The sequence below is a fragment of the Cydia splendana genome, chromosome 18, assembly GCF_910591565.1.
Source record: "Cydia splendana chromosome 18, ilCydSple1.2, whole genome shotgun sequence".
Classification (NCBI taxonomy): Eukaryota; Metazoa; Arthropoda; class Insecta; order Lepidoptera; family Tortricidae; genus Cydia; species Cydia splendana.
In genome coordinates, this window is record NC_085977.1 from 3,401,804 (window position 1) to 3,423,092 (window position 21,289).

Sequence of the window (21,289 nt, forward strand, 5' to 3'; positions counted from 1 at the left end):
AAGAAACGTGACTCAAAAAATAATATAAGATTGCAATATAAATATGATGTTTGTATGTACGCTAACCTTTACCGCTAAACTTCTAGTTAACCTTCGTATACTAAACAGTCACATATGCCTAAAATATATGTCGGACCCTGACACCAGAAAGACGTATTGCAGCGTTGTAGTTCATTATTTTAGACGCCTGTATAAAATCGATTAGCAATGTTGAGCTACGTATTATTTGGTTGTAACAAAATAAATAAAGTTGTGTAGAGAGTAACTCCGTCTATTGGCGCATTGTTGAAATAAAGTTGCGTAGAGAGTAACGCCATCTATTGGCGTGTTGTTGAACTAAGATGACAGGTAGAATGCTTTGGAACGTCGAGAGGTTTCTCTCGAGTGAGCGTAGGCACGAGTTGGCGTTTTTGTCGGTATGTTGGTAGACTGGTCGAGCAGGTTTACCAACTTGACTGAGGCGGGAGCGGAGAGGCTCCGCCGCTGGTACTTCTTCTTGATCGGACCGCGCTAGAGATCGGACGTACTCGTTAGCCAACCTCGTGCCTAACTCGCTACGTTCCTGAAGGTTTATACCTGAAGGATTATCCTGATAGCTTATAGAATCCCGCGTTCTTTAACCATTTAGCTAAGTGTTTTATTTCAAGTGTTATTTTGATTTCTTATGTTTCATTAGAAGCTTACTTTTGTGAAATAAAGAAATGATGTGTTATGTGTTGTTTTAACTTGTTTTAAAAAGATTTATCCCTCTGAGTTTGTTGCCGGTCCCATATAGGGCTAAATCTACTCAGGTCAGATATGTAGGGTTGAAGCCGGCCTAGTTTGACTTGAATAAAGATTTAAACGGTTTCTTTTTACTTTCATATCGCTCCCTTGAGTTAAAAATAGCAATTAGTTCTTTTAAACATTTAGTACTGAAGTATAGTAGGCACTAGTATGGTTAACGAGTCCTAATGTTTATTTCATGCACTGGTAGCAATGGTAGCATACTGGTTTAGCTGTGAAGTAATACATTATCGTACTACCCCCACGCGCCCACCGCCTTTAGGACCATCGGTATTCGACATCAGCAAGTGGGATGAATGCAAAGTTTGATGTATTGCTTACACAGCCACCTGGGAACGTGGTGTATTTTCGTTTCGTGTGTTTTGGTGACCTACATTCTATAATCTGGATGGTAATGGTAAGCTCACGTGTCTAACCTTGATTGAAAGGTGAGTGTAATTCATTGTTATTTGGTGAGAATTATTGTGAAATTGTGAATAAAATTGTGATTGAGGCAGTCGAGCATAGCGGTCGTTATGTGACGTCATCTCTGGGATCGTTACGTTTCTTTGTAATTAATTTTTGTAATCCATTTAAATCGAAGCGATCTTGAGTTATTTTGATTTGAAATCCATACTGTTAATTAAAACCGAGTATTAGCTATTACAACGTGATATTATTTTATCGCTCACTTGTGAATCTACCCTCAATAATTGTTTTTTTTTTTATGAAGATACAATTAATTTTTATAATCCATTTAAATCTAAGTGATCTTGAATTATTTTGAAGGGAAATCCATCTTGTTAATTACAACCAAATATCGGCTATCACGACGTGATATTATTTCATCGCTCACTTGCGAATCTACCCTCAATAATTGATTTTTCATGAAAATACAATTAATTTTTAAATCCATTTAAATCTAAGTGATCTTAAGTTATTTTGATGTGAATTCTATATTGTTAATTAAAACCAAATATTGGCTGTCGCGACGTGATATTATTTCATCGCTCACTTGTGCATCTACCCTCAAAAAAATATTTTTTTTCATGAAAATACAATGCACCGTTAGAAATGGATCCTGCTGATTTGCCAATGCATAGGATTGTGTAATCCCTACCCTGTAACGTTTAGTAATTAATAAAATTGCGACAAATTATTGCCCGTAATGTCGTGATAGATCACAAATCGTGCATACTATGAAAGCATGAGCTACGCATATGAAAATTAATGTTACAGTGTGCTGCAACCTGAGCAGGGACAACTTACAGACGCCATCACACCTGTAACACAGAAGCAGCTGTGCAGTATCGTCTGTTCTGGAGATTTGGAAATAAAAGGACAGGTTTCGTTCCAATTGTTTATTAGTGAATTTTATTTTCAGTGTAATGGCGAAGCATAACAGTCTAACGTAACTAATTAGCTGTCACTTTTCGTATTGGCCCATTTTACCGTGTTACTTATTTTTGGAACACACGTTTGTTTGTTCATAGAATGAAATAAAACGCACTCATTGAAGTTTAAATTTTATTCTGAGATTTTTGAAGTCCCGTATACATTGGAATCATGTTTTTTTGTGTCTGCTACATTGCATTTAATAAATCTTTGAGTTTATCCTGCTTACATGATAAACCTGATGCCGTGCTAATGATGATTTCAGTAATAGCCAGCTATGTTAAACTACATCGTGCATCTCGCCATCTGCCGCAGCAACGGCACCTGCAAGGCGGAAAGCATCAGCCTTCGTGCTTGGGTTGGACTTCACCACCACCTTTGACTGGGACGCGTGCATCATGCTTTATTAATCTGGTGAGCAGTTCCCATTTTGTTGGGATTATTTTGAGAGGATTTACTTCTGCATAGAAGTTTTAAGCGAGTTTCTGTTCTTAAAGCTAAAGTAGAAAGCTAAGTTTCTGTTGTTAAAGCTAAAGTAGAAAGCTATCTTTAGTGATTTTGATCAGTGATGTTCAGTTTCAGTTGATCAGTTGACGCTGATAGTACCAATGGTTCTGAGTAACATGATTTAAAGAACTGTTTTTATTTTCTTTTTGGAATTCACTCTTAGCATTGTTTTTTGCTTTCGATGGACTGAAAGCTTGTACTTTCGAAGGACTGAAAGTACGCCCGATGGACTGTGCAATACTGTCATGCTTTCGATGGACTGAAGGCAAGCCCGATGGACTGGGCACTACTGTTTTGCTTTCGATGGACTGAAGGCACGCCCGATGGACTGGGCACTACTGTTTTGCTTTCGATGGACTGAAGGCACGCCCGGTGGACTGGGCACTAATGTTTTGCTTTAGATGGACTGGGTATTGTTTAGTGACCGCATCAGAAGTGCCGGAGCATGTAAGAGGTGCACGTGGTCTGCTTTTTATGTGCAGAATGCTCTTTGCAAGGAGTAGCACTTACGCGGCTGAGATGGTTACTTCTGACGAGGGTCTGGTATCTGCCGAAGGACTGGCAATGCACCGAAGGACTGGTGTTGTTTTGTTAAAAATGAATTCCCGTTGATGTACTGTGTTCATATGAGTAAAATTGGCATTATTAAGTCAGAGTGCTATTTATTTTAAGATGTCCTACAATGATTATTATCACATTTGACCAAAATATTTTTTTTTAATGCCAGATAATATCCCCGTAAATTGATATTGATGACAATAGTAGTGATACTGTCGAGCAATGAATTAGAGCTGTTGTGATTTGTGTTTTTGATGTTTGAGATTGTTCTGTTTTCACATAAATTTGAGAGTATCCGCCAGATGGAGGCGATGATTAATGGAGTGTATCCGCTAGATAGCGGCGATGATTACTGATTATTTTTTATTAAGTGGTTGCTCGATGGACTATTTTTGACTAGAGAATTGAGGATTGTTAAAGTAATTTTGAACAATCATTTTTTCTGGTTGGATTGATAACAAAGTTTGATTTTAATAGTAATTTGAGTGAGACCCAGATTGTGGGTCAGGAATGACCGAGCGATGAGATACTGTGCTGAGTATTTTGTTACAGAATCAAATGCATACACCCACACACGAGGACGTGTGTAGCGCAGGACGGCCGTGTCGGACCCTGACACCAGAAAGACGTATTGCAGCGTTATAGTTCATTATTTTAGACGCCTGTATAAAATCGATTAGCAATGTTGAGCTACGTATTATTTGGTTGTAACAAAATAAATAAAGTTGTGTAGAGAGTAACTCCGTCTATTGGCGCATTGTTGAAATAAAGTTGCGTAGAGAGTAACGCCATCTATTGGCGTGTTGTTGAACTAAGATGACAGGTAGAATGCTTTGGAACGTCGAGAGGTTTCTCTCGAGTGAGCGTAGGCACGAGTTGGCGTTTTTGTCGGTATGTTGGTAGACTGGTCGAGCAGGTTTACCAACTTGACTGAGGCGGGAGCGGAGAGGCTCCGCCGCTGGTACTTCTTCTTGATCGGACCGCGCTAGAGATCGGACGTACTCGTTAGCCAACCTCGTGCCTAACTCGCTACGTTCCTGAAGGTTTATACCTGAAGGATTATCCTGATAGCTTATAGAATCCCGCGTTCTTTAACCATTTAGCTAAGTGTTTTATTTCAAGTGTTATTTTGATTTCTTATGTTTCATTAGAAGCTTACTTTTGTGAAATAAAGAAATGATGTGTTATGTGTTGTTTTAACTTGTTTTAAAAAGATTTATCCCTCTGAGTTTGTTGCCGGTCCCATATAGGGCTAAATCTACTCAGGTCAGATATGTAGGGTTGAAGCCGGCCTAGTTTGACTTGAATAAAGATTTAAACGGTTTCTTTTTACTTTCATATCGCTCCCTTGAGTTAAAAATAGCAATTAGTTCTTTTAAACATTTAGTACTGAAGTATAGTAGGCACTAGTATGGTTAACGAGTCCTAATGTTTATTTCATGCACTGGTAGCAATGGTAGCATACTGGTTTAGCTGTGAAGTAATACATTATCGTACTACCCCCACGCGCCCACCGCCTTTAGGACCATCGGTATTCGATATATATATTAATTTTCCTGAACATATTAAGGCTCAAGATGGGATCAGATTTAAAAACAAACTCAAGAAATATATAATTACACTTCAATCCATCAACATATCGCCTGATAAGACAATATTACCAAAAATGGCGCCCAAAAAAGTTTTAAATATAATCCGTAACATGAAAGCTTCAATTACGCGCGGCGCTAAAAACATTAATCGTACAAAATAAACACATACTGCAAACAAACATCAGTCACATGGATGGATCCAATCAGTTTCCGGGCATCCCACACACCTGCTCGTTTAAATGCTGCCGCACATGAGCGACTAAAGTCACATATAGGTACATAAAATATTTGACACGCAAAATTATTTTGCAATGATGTTAACTCCAAATAACTATGAGTATACCTCTACAAGTATAACATCAGTGAATCGCAAGATATTAGTCGCCGGAAAAACACGATAGTGTGCGAAAGCCTAAACAAGTAGAGTTAGACCAAGAAAAGTCTGCAGCGATTTTGATAGCCCACGCAGTGCAAGTGTTATTTTAAACGTCAAACTTCTATAAAATTATGACTTTTAAAGAACACTTGCACTGTGCAGGCTATCAAAATCGGTGCAGACTTTTCGTGGTCTAACTCTAAAGATATTCCTGTTGATATTAACAATATTATACTTAGGTAATAACTTCCGAGAACGGTGTAATTATCAGATAAAATAATGAGCTTTTACAGTTAAATTAATGATTAATGGGATGTTTCGACGTATGTTAAACTGTAGTTTCAATTTTATCTTTAATATTTAAAATAACTTGAATCAACTATAGACCTTACTGCATTGAAATAAGGTCGAATTTATGAATGAATGTGTATATTGTGTATGTATAGAAGTTTTGGTGGTCCACCTATTATATGTTAGCGACTATTATGTAGTGGCTGACATTATAACAGTTAATAATATGTATATTCGAAATGATAAATGGGAGAGAGGCGAGGAAATGAGACATATTCATTCGGTGATAGTTGTGATAGTAATTAGTATGCATGTCAAACTTAATAGAGAATGATGTCGAATGTTATAACAATTTGCATACGTGTTTACTCACTCACAATTCTCAGGATACCGTGGCTATAACAGCAAAAACTGGACTTATATTATTTTAATTAGCTAATACATATGTATGCCAGTACATAGACCATGACGAAAACCCAATAACACATAGGTATTAAGAGAGAGACAAGTTACAGAAGGCTGCTATTTAACTGATCACCAGATTTAGTAAAATTTAATACCAAAAAAATCTATTTTACCACCCTAAAATCATGAATGATCACCAAAATTATAACACCATTTTAATGTGAAATGATTACCAATTTTATTACATTTTACTATCCTTTTAAAGGAAATGACACCAAAATAATCATTATTAACCCAAAAATAGTCAATGATTACCAAATTTCAATCCCCATTTTAATGTGAAATGATAACCAAATTTTTACATCTTGCTATCCTATTAAAGAAAATGACACCAAAATAATCATTGTAAACCCAAAAATAGTAAATGACCACCAAAATTAGAACTCCATTTTAATGTAAAATGATAACCAAATTTTTAAATCTTGCTATCCTATTAAAGCAAATGGCTCCAAAATAATCATTGTAAACGCAAAAATAGTAAATGATCACAAAATTGTAACCACATTTTAATTAAAAATGTGCAATCATTTAATATATCGTTATCCTATTAAATTAATTAATCCACTTCGTCACCTTGTTCTAGTAGCATTTTATTTCTGTAACAGTCGCAGTTCTAACCTAACCCAACCCACTTTTCTAGTAGCATTTTGTTTCTGTAAGGGTCGCAGTTCAAACCTAACCTAACCCACTTTTCTAGTAGCATTTCTTTTCTGCAAGGGTCGCAGTTCAAACCTAACCTAACCCACTTTTCTAGTAGCATTTCGTTTCTGTATGGGTCGCAGTTCAAACCTAACCTAACCCACTTTTCTAGTAGCATTTCTTTTCTGTAAGGGTCGCAGTTCAAACCTAACCTAACCCACTTTTCTAGTAGCGTTTCGTATCTGTATGGGTAGCAGTTGAAACTTAACCTAACCTACTTTTCTAGTACCATTTCGTTTCTGTAAGGGTCGCAGTGCTAACCTAACCTAACCCACTTAACTGATAGCAGTTTAACTTACTTTTCTAGTAGCATAACGAAATGCTACTAGAAAAGTAGATTAGGTTAGGTAGGTATGCGGTGCGGGCTACGGGGGGTTGAGCGGGAGGGGCTAGTAATTTTGGCATCAGTTTACTTTATTTGGTAATATGTATAAATTTTTTGGTAATCATAGTGGTTTATTTAGGTGAAAATATCGCATTAATTTGGTCTTCAAGATTTGGTGATCATTAATGATTTTTGGTGATCATTCAATATATTTGGTATTTGAATACAATTTGAAGTGCAGTCGTAATTAAAGTGGTGGTACTTTTGTATGTTTAGGCCTTATTTTTTTGGTGTTCAGTAATTTTTTTTGGTAAGCATGATTTTTTTATTTAGGGTAAGTACCAAAGTATTTTTTGGTGGTCATTATATTTGTAGCCGTTACAGAATATGACCAAAGAAGATAATGACAAAGAGTGATATAAAAAAGTGACGAACACAGAATGATACGAAACAAGAAATAAAAGAAAACGAATGAGATGAGCGGTGATGATATCGAACCTTTACTATAAATCATGACATTCGTGACTAAAATTAATAATCATGTGTAATATGTAATACTGAAGTACAAATTAAAGAATTTAAATAAACAAAACCAGGAAAGAAGTTAACAATAACGAACGACAGTAAAAAACAAAGAATTTTACAACTACTACGTTCGTGATCATATATTATACATTCCTAACATAACCTATTATTTGTAAAACGAACCTAACAACACGAATGGATCCATTTTAATTACGATTAAACCAAGTTCATTTACAAACAAAAAAAACAAGTATTTTCATATGAATTTCAACTACATTCAAAGCTTAGCACAGTGGTGGGCAAACTTTCTTCATGGGGGGCCAGAAAGTTTAGAAAATTTAAGTGGAGGGCCAGAATTGTAGCCAAAATTTATTTTGATTTGTGATAAATTGATAATCGTGGGCCAATGCCACATACTAATTATTTTATAGGACCAGCGGCGGGCCGGATAAAATCCATTCGCGGGCCGCAGATGGCCCGCGAGCCGTACTTTGCCCACCACTGGCTTAGCAGAATTGGAGACCGATTCTGTTTCAACAATATGATATGCTTTTCATAATATTTTGATACGACATTGACCGGTAGCACTAATTCAGCGTTAGCGACTCACGCTCATTGGTGCTACCGAAGTGCAATCATCTCATAAGGCATTTCATTCGCTATATATATTTTTATCAAAAACAAATAAGATGGTTGAATGTTGAAATGGTTTGAACACGCACAAAGAATAAGTGAAAGAAGGCTAACAAAGAGAGAGTACATGGAAGAAGTAGAAGCGGGAGTTGGAAGGGGTAGACCTTGGCGGATTTCTCTTTTCAGATCGGGGAAATCCTGAAGAAAGGCCAGGTCAAAAGTAACCTAAACCAGCGAGCGTGTATGAGGAATGTTATGAAAGTGAAGAAAGCGAAAGAGGTATGTCAAGATCGTAGCAAGTGAAACTCCGTGGTCTCTACCTACCCCTCCGGCAAATAGGCGTGATTATATGTATGTATGTACAAATAATTTAGTGATAAAAAGTATTACTTAAAAACTATTAGTTTCTCTTAAAGACAGAAGTGTTATTAGAGAAGAGTAGTTTACAAATGCCTGATCTAGGATTTCCTGTGTTTCAGGCAGAAAAATAACAATTTATATATTTTTTAATTGCTTACCCATTGGTAAGTGTGCGTATACTGTATGCTTATATACATAGATGACATTGACACGACTCGAGGAAAATAGGATGAAAACCCGCCTATTCCACCTATCCCTACCGCGATATCCCCCCCAGTGGGGATATGTGGAATATTTTTCCATCTATTTCTACTGGTAGTGATACATGGAATCAAGTCGTCCATTTATCCCCCCTATTTTTGAATGGTAGGGCCAGATGGAATTTATTACGCTTTTCCCAACTACTTTCCCCCCTGGTAGAAATAGGTGGATTTTTTTCCACGTGTACCTGTTGATTTCCCCCCTGGTGGGGATAAGTAACTTTTTTTCCACTTTAACCTCTTTTTTCCTCCCCAGGTGGGGACAGGTGGATTTTATGTTACCTATCCCTACTGCCTTTTTGTTTGGTAGGGATATATGGAATCTCTTCCACTCGTCCCTGCTACCTTGCTGTTTGGTAGGGATATATGGATTTTTTTCCACTCGTCCCTGCCACCTTGCTGTTTGGTAGGGATATATGGAATTTCTTCCACTCGTCCCTGCTACCTTGCTGTTTGGTAGGGCTATATGGAAATTCTTCCATTCAAACATCAAACATTAACATCAAACATCAATTCGTCCCTGCTACCTTGCTGTTTAGTAGGGATATATGGAAATTCTTCCAGTCATCCCGTCCCTGCTACCTAGTAGGGATATATATGGAATTTCATCCACTCGCCCTGCTACCTAGCTGTTTAAAGCCTGCGCAAACCGGCGGACCGCAGCGCAGATCACCCAGGAGGATTAACGTGCTCCTCGATGCCTCGGAGTAACAATCCTCCGTGATGCTCCGAGATGCTCCATGTCTCAGAGCATTCAAATTTATACCTGAATGAAATTGAAATAGGGAAGAATACACATTGATAAATTTAAAGTGATCTGCGCTGCGCTCCGCCGGTTTGCACAGGCGTTTAGTAGATATATAATATGGACTTATTCCACCCGCCCCTGCACCTTTTCATATATATGTTCAGATAGCCTCGTCACATTTTTTTTGGCCAGTCTTTCCAATGTAATTAGGTAAAGATGATTGGAGAAAACTTCCATGTATCCCTATCAAAATACAAATCAGGTAAAGATGATTGGAAAATTTTCCATGTATTTCAACCAAAATACAATCAGGTTAAGATGATTGGAAAAGTTTCCATGTATCCCTACCAAAATACAATCAGGTTAAGATGATTGGAAAAGTTTCCATGTATCCCTACCAAATAGCGAGGTTGTAGGGATAAGTGAAAAAAAATCCACCTATCCCCACCGGGGGGGAAACCAATGGGTATACATAGAAATAATTCCACCTGTCCCCCCCAGGGGGGGAAACAGTAGGGACGGGAGGATAAAAATCCATTTATCCCTACCAGGGGGAAAATGGTAGGGATATGCGGAAAAAAATCCATTTGGCATCAATTAGTAGGGATAGATGGAAAAGTATCCCTACTAGTAGAAATAGATGGAAAAATATTCCACATATCCCTACTGGGGGGGATATCGCGGTAGGGATAGGTGGAATAGGCGTGAAAACCATATATTTTTTTTAAACAAGATCGGCCTCCCGAATTGGAGTATTTTACACATACGAATTTGCATTTTGTACCGAAATGTTCTAAAACTTTAAAGGACGGTGGGAATGTTTTGCATTTTAAAACATCTGAAAATTGAAATGCCCGGTTTCGTTACGAGTATGCGGAGATTAGAGTTTTGTTACTTTAAATATTTGATGGTCTGTGATGTAACATTTGTTAACATTAACAAATGTTTGATGTATCTTTTATTTTACGGATGGAAGGCAGATGAGTTTTCATTTCATCGGTAAAATCGGAATGTTATACTTCCAGCCTATTAGGCCAATTACGAATAAAATTGATGAATGTTCGAAATATAAATATATGTGCAAAATAATTTCCGAATGCATTCGCTGATTGATTATATGACCGCCGTATCTTTACTTATTTTACAGGCTTTTATTTAACTTGCAATTTTCGTATAAAGGTTATTTGTGTTATTTATTGATTGGATTGGGCTGAAATATGTCATATTTTTTAATCCAAAATTATTTATTTCGAACAAAAGTCCATAATATGTTAATAACATACCTACTAATATTATGAACAGAGATCGAAGTACAGGCAACTGTAAAAATATGGGTGTAGACAACTTACTCAAAAATATGTCCCATAGTTCTTAATTCACTGACATAAGAGTTATGGGACATATTTATGAGATGATTTGTACACCCATATTTTTACAGTTGGCTGTACAATCGCTGTACACTACACATTTTTTTTAGATCTGGTATGAAACCCATCGACTCCTAAGTACAATTAAATAACGCAACCTCATTGAATTTAGGCAATTAAATCGATGAGTAGTCTATGATTTTTTTAAAGAAAACTACATTCAGTTAGTAATAAAAGCTTGTTTTAGCTTTACATTTAAATTAATTAGAAAAAAAAACTGATTTCAGTGCTGCCAAGTAAACCGTTCTTCTTCGATGAGTTGGACAACAAGGTGGAAGACAAAATCGGGCCCTACCACGAAGGAGACACGCTGGTGCTGAAGTGTCTCGTCATTGGAGGTAAGTTTAGTTTTAGTTTTTTACACCGACGCACGGAATGAGGACGATAGGGTGGTGCTATAGATCTTGCAAATTGTATATCAATGGGTCGTTAGGTCGTTTCTCAAGTTGGCCGAATATTGAATGGCTGTTGTGACATTTATTAATTAATTATCATCACATACGGATTCAACACAGGTTCCAAGACTTTCATTCGTAAAGTAATTCAACAGCGGGTGGTCTGTGCTCAACCGGTTTTTACCTTCACTCGCAGAAACATCATCATTTTTTCAATCATCAAGATATAAGACCATGTTGCTTTGAGATTCTTTATCTAATTTCAATAATCTCATTATTATAATGTTTAATATTATGTGTAGGTTTTAAATAAGGTGTTACATCAATTAGGTAACCCAGATATTTTATATATTAATCATGATTTTAAATTAATTACTGCCTTTAACATGTCCCTTGTGTTCTCTTTCCAAAGAGGAATGATAAAAGAGTGCAGATCTTAAACACTCTCCTACTTTTAGTATATTTTCCAAAACCAAATACACGTACAAAAGTTTCGGAAGACATATTATGTGACAGACAACTAATTCAGAGAGACAAACTAGTCTACGAGTAGGTAATGTCGTCTTCTTAGTCTAGAATAATACTACTATGGTCTAGGATTACCTAATCTTCAAGGAATACAAGACCAAAGCTTGGCAACAAGAAATAAAACTAAACGAATTATTGAAACTAACAATAAATGTGCCGTTCCATGGAAAAAGGTACCTTATGGCGGCTGGCGCTTACGTCGCAGAACTCGCAGAGCACCGCAATAGTATTGGAGCTGCGTTAATAATAGCGTAAGCGCCAACCGCCATACCAACCTTTACCCGTGGGACGTCACAATTTGTCAACTAGTCCACTGCCCTTGGGAAATTGATTTTAGGTTACTTTGCCGTATTAACAAACTTTACACTAATTATAGTTCTAAGTTCTAATCAAAGTCCTCCTTTCGAAAATAGGGAAGTATTGAATTTCGTATTGCCACTGTTTCAAGAGAACCCACAACTAACTTTGGAGCTTTGTCACATATTAAGGAGTTCACTCGTGCTAGTTTTAAACTTCAGGTCCCATTTAATAAGTTGCTTGAAACTTATATTGCCCCTGTGACCGGGTGGCCTAGTGGTTGTGACTTGTGACGTAAGTTGCTTAAAACGTATATACCTACGGATATTCCGTCTTCCGTACACTTATGTATGGTAGCAAAAGTTGGGTATGGCAGAGAGGCATCAGAGCTAAGTGAATGCTGTGGAAATGAGAGCGTTGAGAAGTGTGTGTGGTGTGAGATTGCAAGATAGAATTAGGAACAGTGTGATAAGGGAAAAGTGTGAACTGAATGTAGATCTATTTAGTGACAAAAATTGAGAAAGGTATGTTGAGATGGTTTGGACATGTGGAAAGAATGAGTGAAAGAAGGCTAATAAAGAGAGTGTATAAGGGAGAAGTGGAAGTGGGAGTTGGAAGGGGTAGACCTCGGCACACTTTCTCTGATCATATCGGGGAAATCCTGAAGAAAGGCCAGGTCAAGGGCACCCTAATCCGGCGAGCATGTATGAGGAATGTTATGAAAGTGAAGGAAGCGAAAGAGATATGTCAGGATCGTAGCAAGTGGAAATCCGTGGTCTCTGCCTACCCCTCCGGGAAATAGGCGTGATTATATGTATGTATGTATATTCCGTCTTCCGTTGCTTCTAAATTCAAATTGTTGGGGCTGCTGGCATTGAGTTATTATTACTACTAGCGACCCGCCCCGGCTTCGCACGGGTTAACAAATTATAGTAAAATTGTCTGCCAACCATGGTAACACCAGGTTGAACCGGTTAACCCCGTGTTAGTGAATGGTGCAAATGGCCCTTAGTGAATATGATTTTTAAAGTTACGCTTTACTGCGAAATTCCGAGTCGTCCTATTTTAAGCTTTGGCCTAGTCGATCCTTTATTCTACTTGTTAGCAGAAGTTTTTGTTAAAAGACCCATTCGAAAAGTCTGCTTTAAAATGGCCTCGTATTATCCTTGGTTGCGCGAGGGCGGGAGACACTAGCGTCACTTGCACCATCCCACTAACCCAGTGTTAACCGGTTAAAGTTGGACTTACCATGGTTACCAGTACAATTTGACACTCCGAAACATGTCGCGCGAGTGACTAAAAACAAGTGAGTCTAAACCGTAAAATTATTCAAAGTTAACACATATCAGTGAAAGAATAATGATCAAAGTGAAATGGCGTTCTAACAGTTATAATATTCTGTCGACAGATGGCAGTAAATGTACTGTAGCTACATAATTTACCTCTCTCTAATTCAAATTCTCCAATTCAAATTCTCTTTGCCAGAGGCTATAGCGAAGGTGCCAATCGTATGTCGACAGTGTCAGTTGTCTCAGGCAGACTCAGGCCTTCTTGTCCGCCTGAGACATCAACTCGGCAAGCGATAAAAATGAACGTCACCCCAGAAATGAATGCCTTCATTACTCGCTCTAGAAAAGGCAATGTAGTGAAACAACTTTTTGTAACAGGAAAGTTTACGTTCAGTTTTTTAGCTTCGTTAAGGGATTCTAGGGATTCCTCGTTTAAACTCGTATGTCGCTATTGACAGAGAAAAATGTGACGTATGCCTTTTTTGTATTGAGCTAAAGCTCAAAATGCTGTGTGTGTGGTCGCTACAAGTTATAGATACAGTCTCACAAGATCCCACATTTAAAAGCATGTGCGATACATATGCTTATAATATATGCCACATACGTTCGGGGGTACGGTCGGGGCCTAGTACGTAAAGGATGACACGCTAGACCGGGCCGGGGTCGGGCCGGAGCTTCCGCCGCTTCGCTTTCTATAGAAAGCACCACGTGATCACCGACCAGCCGTCATAGAAAATGACATGTCGGACGCCTCGATCCTGATCCTGATCAATCTCCCGCCAGTTATCGGCTACACACACTATCACAACACCACGAGGTTATACATCGTCTAGTGGAAAGTAATCTATACCTTGTGCACTGGCTACCGGTTTCGGAATGTCACTTCACTGCGCTTAAAGAATAGTCACTATTTATTACAAAGTGACGCATCCTGACGAAGATTGAAGTAATTACTTCTGAAATGGACAGTTGGTCAACTGTGGTCACAGCCAATTAAAAAATTGCGTAAATATTTTTAGGCGGTCACTTTTGATGCTATAAGTATACTGATGAGATATTAAAATGGATTTTATTTAATGAGGGACCCGTTATATGCACTTAAATGTTTAGAATGTATACTATGGACCTTTGACTGCATTACTTTTTTTTTATACCACGTCGGTGGCAAACAAGCATAGGACCCGCCTAATAGTAAGCAGTTATATTTGGTCTTTCAAACACGATCATGTGAACGATTGGAAATAAAAATTAATCCATTCGTATCTTTACCAATTCCAAAAATAGAAAGCCATTTTACGAGCATTATGGTATTAAATCTGATAGAAAAGTGCTTGATAAGCAGTTGCAAAAATCGCAATGCCTTTGTCTAGATTCAGTGACCTACACGGAAAATGGGAAAGGCTTTTATTCGATTGTCTGGCACGGGATTAGATTTAAGAAACGATAGAGTTAGACCAAGAAAAGTCTGCACTCCGCAACGATTTTGACAGTTTGTTTGACGTTTAGAAAGTCTTATCGCACAAAAGGCGTTCTTAATGCCTTCCGTAGCCCTTAAGGCATTATGTAAGATTTTCTATTGTACAATAAATACAATATAAAAATAAATAAACTTCCATAACGCCAACCAAAACTGTCAAGTTATGATTATCTTCTGACATAAATCACTACATTATCCAGCCTCATTTGTCCACCGGTACACCACTCATCATTCACCTAACTATAATCTACGTCAGATTAGATTTGAACAACCAATAAAAGTCACGACTAGAATAAATAATGGTTAGAAGGAATAACTGCCGAGTCGAATATTCGTATGGCACGACCCACCGCAAGCGTATTTGGGTATTCTTATGTGATTGGGTGTAATAATACTAATAATATACAATCATAAAGGGAATACGTGTATTCGTGTATGTGACTTTAATTGAGAACTTTGACGACACAAATGGATAATAGTCAAACAGTTATAATGAAAATCATTTATTTACAAACAAGATATAAACAGTGGTATTACTAAAAGAAATTAATAACTAGCTTAAATCTAAAATAGGCCCTTGAGGCATTGTACCAAGGATGCTGGCGGCATTTCCTCGCTGTATCGCAATGCTGACACGTTGTGCAGTAAAACAGTAGGTACATATATTCCAAGATATAACCACCCACCGTATCTCTTACATACCTACAGCTTTTTGCTAGTACGCTAACCTTACGTTTTGTACATTCAAGCCGGAGCGGCGGCTAGCGGCCGCTATGAATCTGAAGTGGTCAGGTTTTTTCATTTGCAATCTGGCTCTTTCGCACCCATGACATGTTCATATACGTGATGGCTCCCCTTTTGCACACTACTATTATCTTTAAGCACAAGCATCATTCAAGATCTGTGCTTGTACAGATTTACTTAGTGCATAATAATTTTCCATCGTATTTTCACGGAAAGGTACGAACGTGTTTTTACCCGACTACGGCAACGCAAAAGGAGGGTTATGCTATTTCAGTCAGTCTCGGTACAAAAAGTACTGAGGTTGACTGAAGTAGCATGACAAATACGAACGTTTCCGAGAAAATACGATGGAAAACAATTATGCATTACATATGTAACTGTTGCTTTTGTTTTTGTTTATTCCACATAATGTCACAGCCGACACACATAATCCAACCTACTCACTGAGTAAATGAAAAGGATACCATAAAAGGATAAGCACGTTTTTACATCCCAAACATCTATAAATGTGTTTAATGTTTTATGTGCCTAAAGTGATAAAACATTTACGTACGTTTAGCAGAATAATGTCGGCGGTGTAAGCGCGGCTACAAATATAAAATGTAGGCCTTTCAGGTTATGCGACAATTCACTAGCCCAATATTACACGGTTCTGTTTCACTTTTCTCGTGAAATTTGAACATTGTCATAGTGACATTAAGTCGAATTTCAATTATCTTGAAAATGTAACATAGAACCCTGTAATATTGGGCCAGTGAATTGTGACGTGTGGCTAAGTGCCTTGGTAATAATGTAACATTTCCCGGCATCGGTTTAATTTAGTATAAACCCAGGAACGGTGTAATTTAGTGAGATTATGTAAATAAAATCGAATAGGTAAAGATATATTTGGGGCCAATCTCATTCACTTAGTTACAGAATTTGTATAACCAGCATGTATTATCACAGAACAAATAATAGTACTAACTACCGTATAGAAAGGACGCTTCCTACAAAACCGAAGTTTGACAGCGATTCAGGGTCTAATCATGCTGTCCCTTTCTAATGTATGGCACTATCCCTTTCGGAAATGTAGGGTTGTCAAAATTCACAGATTATCTTATCTGTGGTCGTGCACGCAAAAGGAAATCAAGTGGTGCCAACCCTAATAATTGCTCGGAGCAATGCTGAACCGAACAGAGATTTTGCCCGAATTCAGGAGTGTCTCCCCACTGGTATTATGTATGTCGGCCAATCGTAAAGGCCCCATTACACAATGGGCCACCGCCGGCCACTCCATGGGACGCATTTATGCGTTAGAGGGAGCAAGTGATATTGCTATCTCATTCTACCGCATGGCTGCGTCCCTTGGAGTGGCCGGCGATGGCCCATTGTGTACTGGGGCCTTAAGATCAGGCAGATCGTGATAGAATATTCAACGTTCGTTTTATTGATCGTAAAACGTGAAAATCTTTGTCAGATTCCCTGAGTCGACGGAGCCCTGCATTCCAACTATTTGTGGACAGTTTGCCCTTCGGGCATCTAAACTCTAAAGCAACCTAATGACGAGCCTTCCAAATGGATGCCGTTACAATGGATTCGTCCAAATGGACGGCATCCTTTAAACATTGTACCTACGTTCTTGACATTCACGGACCGATTTTGGATTGCAGCCACGCTATTTGGACTGTTGGAAGGCTCGTCAGTGGCCACCTTAAAGCAACCTAACGAACCTATCCTACCTAATCTATTGGGTTAATGTGACTACCGTCAAACCATCACACACGATCTTTACGATCTGCCTAATTCTACGTCGGCATATATATTTTGTATATGTATAGACGACACACGTTATACTTACCTATTTTATGATGTCTACTAGAAAGACGCATAACCGGCATAACCTTAACTCATAGATAAGGTACTAAAAAAAGTTTTATAACCAATAACCATGATCAAAAACACAGTATAACCATGATCAAAAAACACAGTAGAATGACTCGCACCACTCTCACGACGCATTCCTATCATCACTTATGACTTTTCAACAACATACCTATCTTTTATTCGTATCTAAGGTGTGAATGTGAAATATCGATCATATAGTTAGAACAATGGACCGAGAACGCACGATAACGATCAGAAGATTGCCTTCAATATGTGCTTCATCATTGAAGCTCGAGTATGCTCGAGTATCGACACAATCAATCAACCTGACTGAGTAAGGCCGGTTACCCACACACCTGCAGCCGCCACGCCGATTTAGGGTCTCCCCAGATATATCGACTCGCGTTTGGCAAAAGCCGATAGGAAAAAGCTTTATGTCCGCGCAATAAGAGCGAAAAAGCTGTCGACGCGTCGGCAGGCGCCGGCCGATGCGAGCCGAGCCGAACGACCAATTTTTCGCTCTTATTGCGCAGACATAAAGCTGAGACTCTTAGGGCGGGCGATGGTCAGAGGGTCTACCACTACTCCATACATCCCAGCAATTATTCCGCAATTAGTCCGGCAATAAATTGTAGAAAATTATTGAGGGCGCCACTTCCTACGTAACTGTCACATTTTGGCGTAAAATGCAAACATGGCAACAATTTAGTATGGACTTTTTTTTTCTCCATTTTATTTAATTTCTACTAATTTATGTCGCACTGTAAGAAGATGCCTTCTCCAATCGTCGCTACTAGAGTCTGTTCGGGAAGAGAAGAGTTGTAGAATGTATTGGGCCCCATACATTCCACGACTCTTCTCTTTCCGCACAGACTACAGTTGTGTGGGTAACCGGCATTACAGTTAGTATGAATTTGAACTTTACATTAGTTACTGACAGGTCAAAGTAGGTCAAACTTTGTTCAAAACTTTCAAAAGGTTCTCCTTTGAAACAATGATTTGCGCAAAATAGAAGTTTGTTAAATGAAAAAGTTTACCGCGTGAGTGAGGGTATGTGTTTATTTTGTTCAATACTGTTATTACTGTTCACAAGAATGGGTATTGTTTTTATAACGGGTGTACTTAACAAAAGAAATTGATTAGGTAAAGTAACAATGAATAATTGATGCTTTACGTCGCGTTATTTAGGTACCGTAAAGTCGGGTTACTTTAGCCCTGGAGGGTAATTTTGGCCATTGAGATTTACTCGGTCCAGGTTATATTATTGTACTAGAATCATGGAAATATGTAATGAGGTTGGTTTTAACTACTTAACCTTTGACGTTTTTATGTTTATATTAGACCCTTTTAACTGAGGTTTTCATGTGGGTCAAAGTTACCCTCCATTGGGTCAAAGTAACCCGAGTTTACGGTACCCTGATATAAAACTTATTGGTCCCAACTCCCAAGTCTCATTTTGTAACATGTTACTATAGTTCGTTTTTTTTAGCATTAGAAAGAACTTGCAAGAAGGTAAGCGATCTTGACAAGTCTTTTAATTGAAAAACGCTTTTTAAAATTCAAAAACTATTACTTATGAAAGCAGAAGAATATAAATGATCGTATTAGATTCATAATTGTTACATATTTGCCGTCACTTATTTTTAAAATGTGTTTTTCAATTAAAAGACACATCAAGATTGTTTACCTAATTTCTAATGCTAAAAAAAACGAACTATAGTGCAAAATACAATTGTCTGGTAAGAAAACATTTACACAACTTGATTTTACTATTCAATGGTACTTTGATAAACATCCTAATTAGCTACTCAACGGTTGCAACTCCGGGGGTATCACAATTGCGTTGCTGACCGACCCTTTTGAAACTTTGCCCTTTTTAATAGCCCTATTCATTGTCTCTTTTACTCTAATTCGATCGACATTGATTCTTAATGACTACCTACCTACCCCACTTTTAAAAAAAAAATTCTTGCTTAGGATATTTCCTAACAAGACCCTATTGGGTCTTGATTTACTGTAATGTCAAAAGTATATTTTTTTCTTTTTTTTTACAGGAAGCCCCCCACCCCGAATCAGCTGGTACTCCGGCGAGACGCTCATCGACGCGTCAGACGAGGACAGCGACATCACGCTGATGAGGGAGAACGAGCTATATCTGCCTCTCACTCGGGACAACGCCGCGGGGCTGTCTTGTCGCGCGACGAATACGAAACTCGCGCCGCCTGTCGTCGCGACATTGCAAGTCAAGTTGTATTGTAAGTTGGGCAGTGATTAACTTAACTAGATAAGTCATCAACGAACCCAAAAGCCCGCTCCACAGTCGTGCGCGAATCGCGGCGCGAATCAGATCTGCTTCGCATCGCGCCGCGATTCACGCACGAGTGTGGAGCCGGCTTAATAGGAATAAAATATTTTACCCCAGGATGTATAACATCAAGCTTTTCTGAATAATTGACTTAAGTCTAGTTCTTGATGACCATCCCTAACCTATACAACCTTAGCCTCTGACACAGTGGCGTAGCTAGGAGTAAGCGGGCCCCGCAAAGCCAACCCTTTTTACTACCTTGGCAATGATCCTTCCGACCGATTTCGGCCAAGGCGACCACTTCGACTCCTAGTTAGTTCGACGCTCGTGCACCCGAAGATGGCTGACGTAGCCGATTTTCGAGGTGAACTTCCGCGCACATTGAGGGCACGTGAGGACACCAGCCACGTAGTGGTAATGGATGGCAGCACACAACCTTGGCAAGCATAGACATGGAAAGAAAAGCCTCGTAAATATAATTTCGACCACGGCTAGACTAGATTAGTTCACGCTACGCCACTTCTCTGACACTAAACACACAACAACAACAATTATGTTTGACCAGTCGATCATTGAATAAGAATTAATTTAATATTTATTCTAATTCCAGTGTCAGCCTACAACGTGTCAATCCACTGGGTATCAGGCACCCTTGGCGACGCGTTACAAGCAGGCAGGCCAGCTGTAGTCCAATGTACCGCCCACGGTTCCAACCCACCCGCCGACCTAGCCTGGTGGTTAGACCATAAGCATCTCACACAGCATAGTAATCAGGTAAGTTCGGGTATCAGGCAACCCTTGGCGACGCGTTACAAGCAGGCAGGCCAGCTGTAGTCCAATGTACCGCCCACGGTTCCAAACCCCTCGCTAATTTAGCCTGGTGGTTGGACCATAAGCATCTCACACAGCACAGTAAGTAGGTAATATTGCGTATTAGCTTCGTTTTTCATAGGTGTTAGAGAGAAAGAGTCAAGCACTAAGGAAAAAACCCCGATCTATTGAAGCTAAATTGGATACATACAAAACTAGAAGCCAGTATAGAAACAAATTAAAAACACCAAGCTCTAAATTAGCCATCTATAGAAACGGGCCCCATTTCGTATGTATCCAAGTAGTAAACAAAATACCCGATGAGATCAAATTGGAACCAAATGACAAACTGTTTCACAAAAAACTAAAAACCTTCCTAATACAAAAATGCTATTACTCAGTGGATAACTTTTTAAATGATGAAAGCTAGCCGCACTACTTATACCAAAAATTGTAATCAAACTATCATTGACATTCAACTTAATACGAAATTCGCTGTGACTAATTATTAATTATACATTAATTCAAAATATTAGACATAAATTGACATAATAATAGCATGCATGGCCTGTAATGTACTTTAGTATCCCACCAAAAACATTCTGTAAAAAACTAGCCAAGTCTCGATGGAGCTGCTTGTTTATCTCTAAAA

At 38.5% G+C, this 21,289-nt stretch overlaps 1 protein-coding gene across 2 annotated transcripts in view; it reads left to right on the forward strand.

The window, feature by feature from the left end:
- The window catches only part of LOC134799329 (hemicentin-1-like), a 252,930-nt gene that overhangs the window by 216,953 nt on the left and 14,688 nt on the right, over window positions 1–21,289 (forward strand). For both annotated transcript variants that reach the window (XM_063771725.1, XM_063771724.1), the window contains exons 5-7: window positions 11,154–11,264; window positions 19,577–19,777; window positions 20,438–20,601. In XM_063771725.1, coding sequence (XP_063627795.1) covers window positions 11,154–11,264; window positions 19,577–19,777; window positions 20,438–20,601 — 476 coding nt within the window. The remainder of the gene's footprint in view (window positions 1–11,153; window positions 11,265–19,576; window positions 19,778–20,437; window positions 20,602–21,289) is intronic.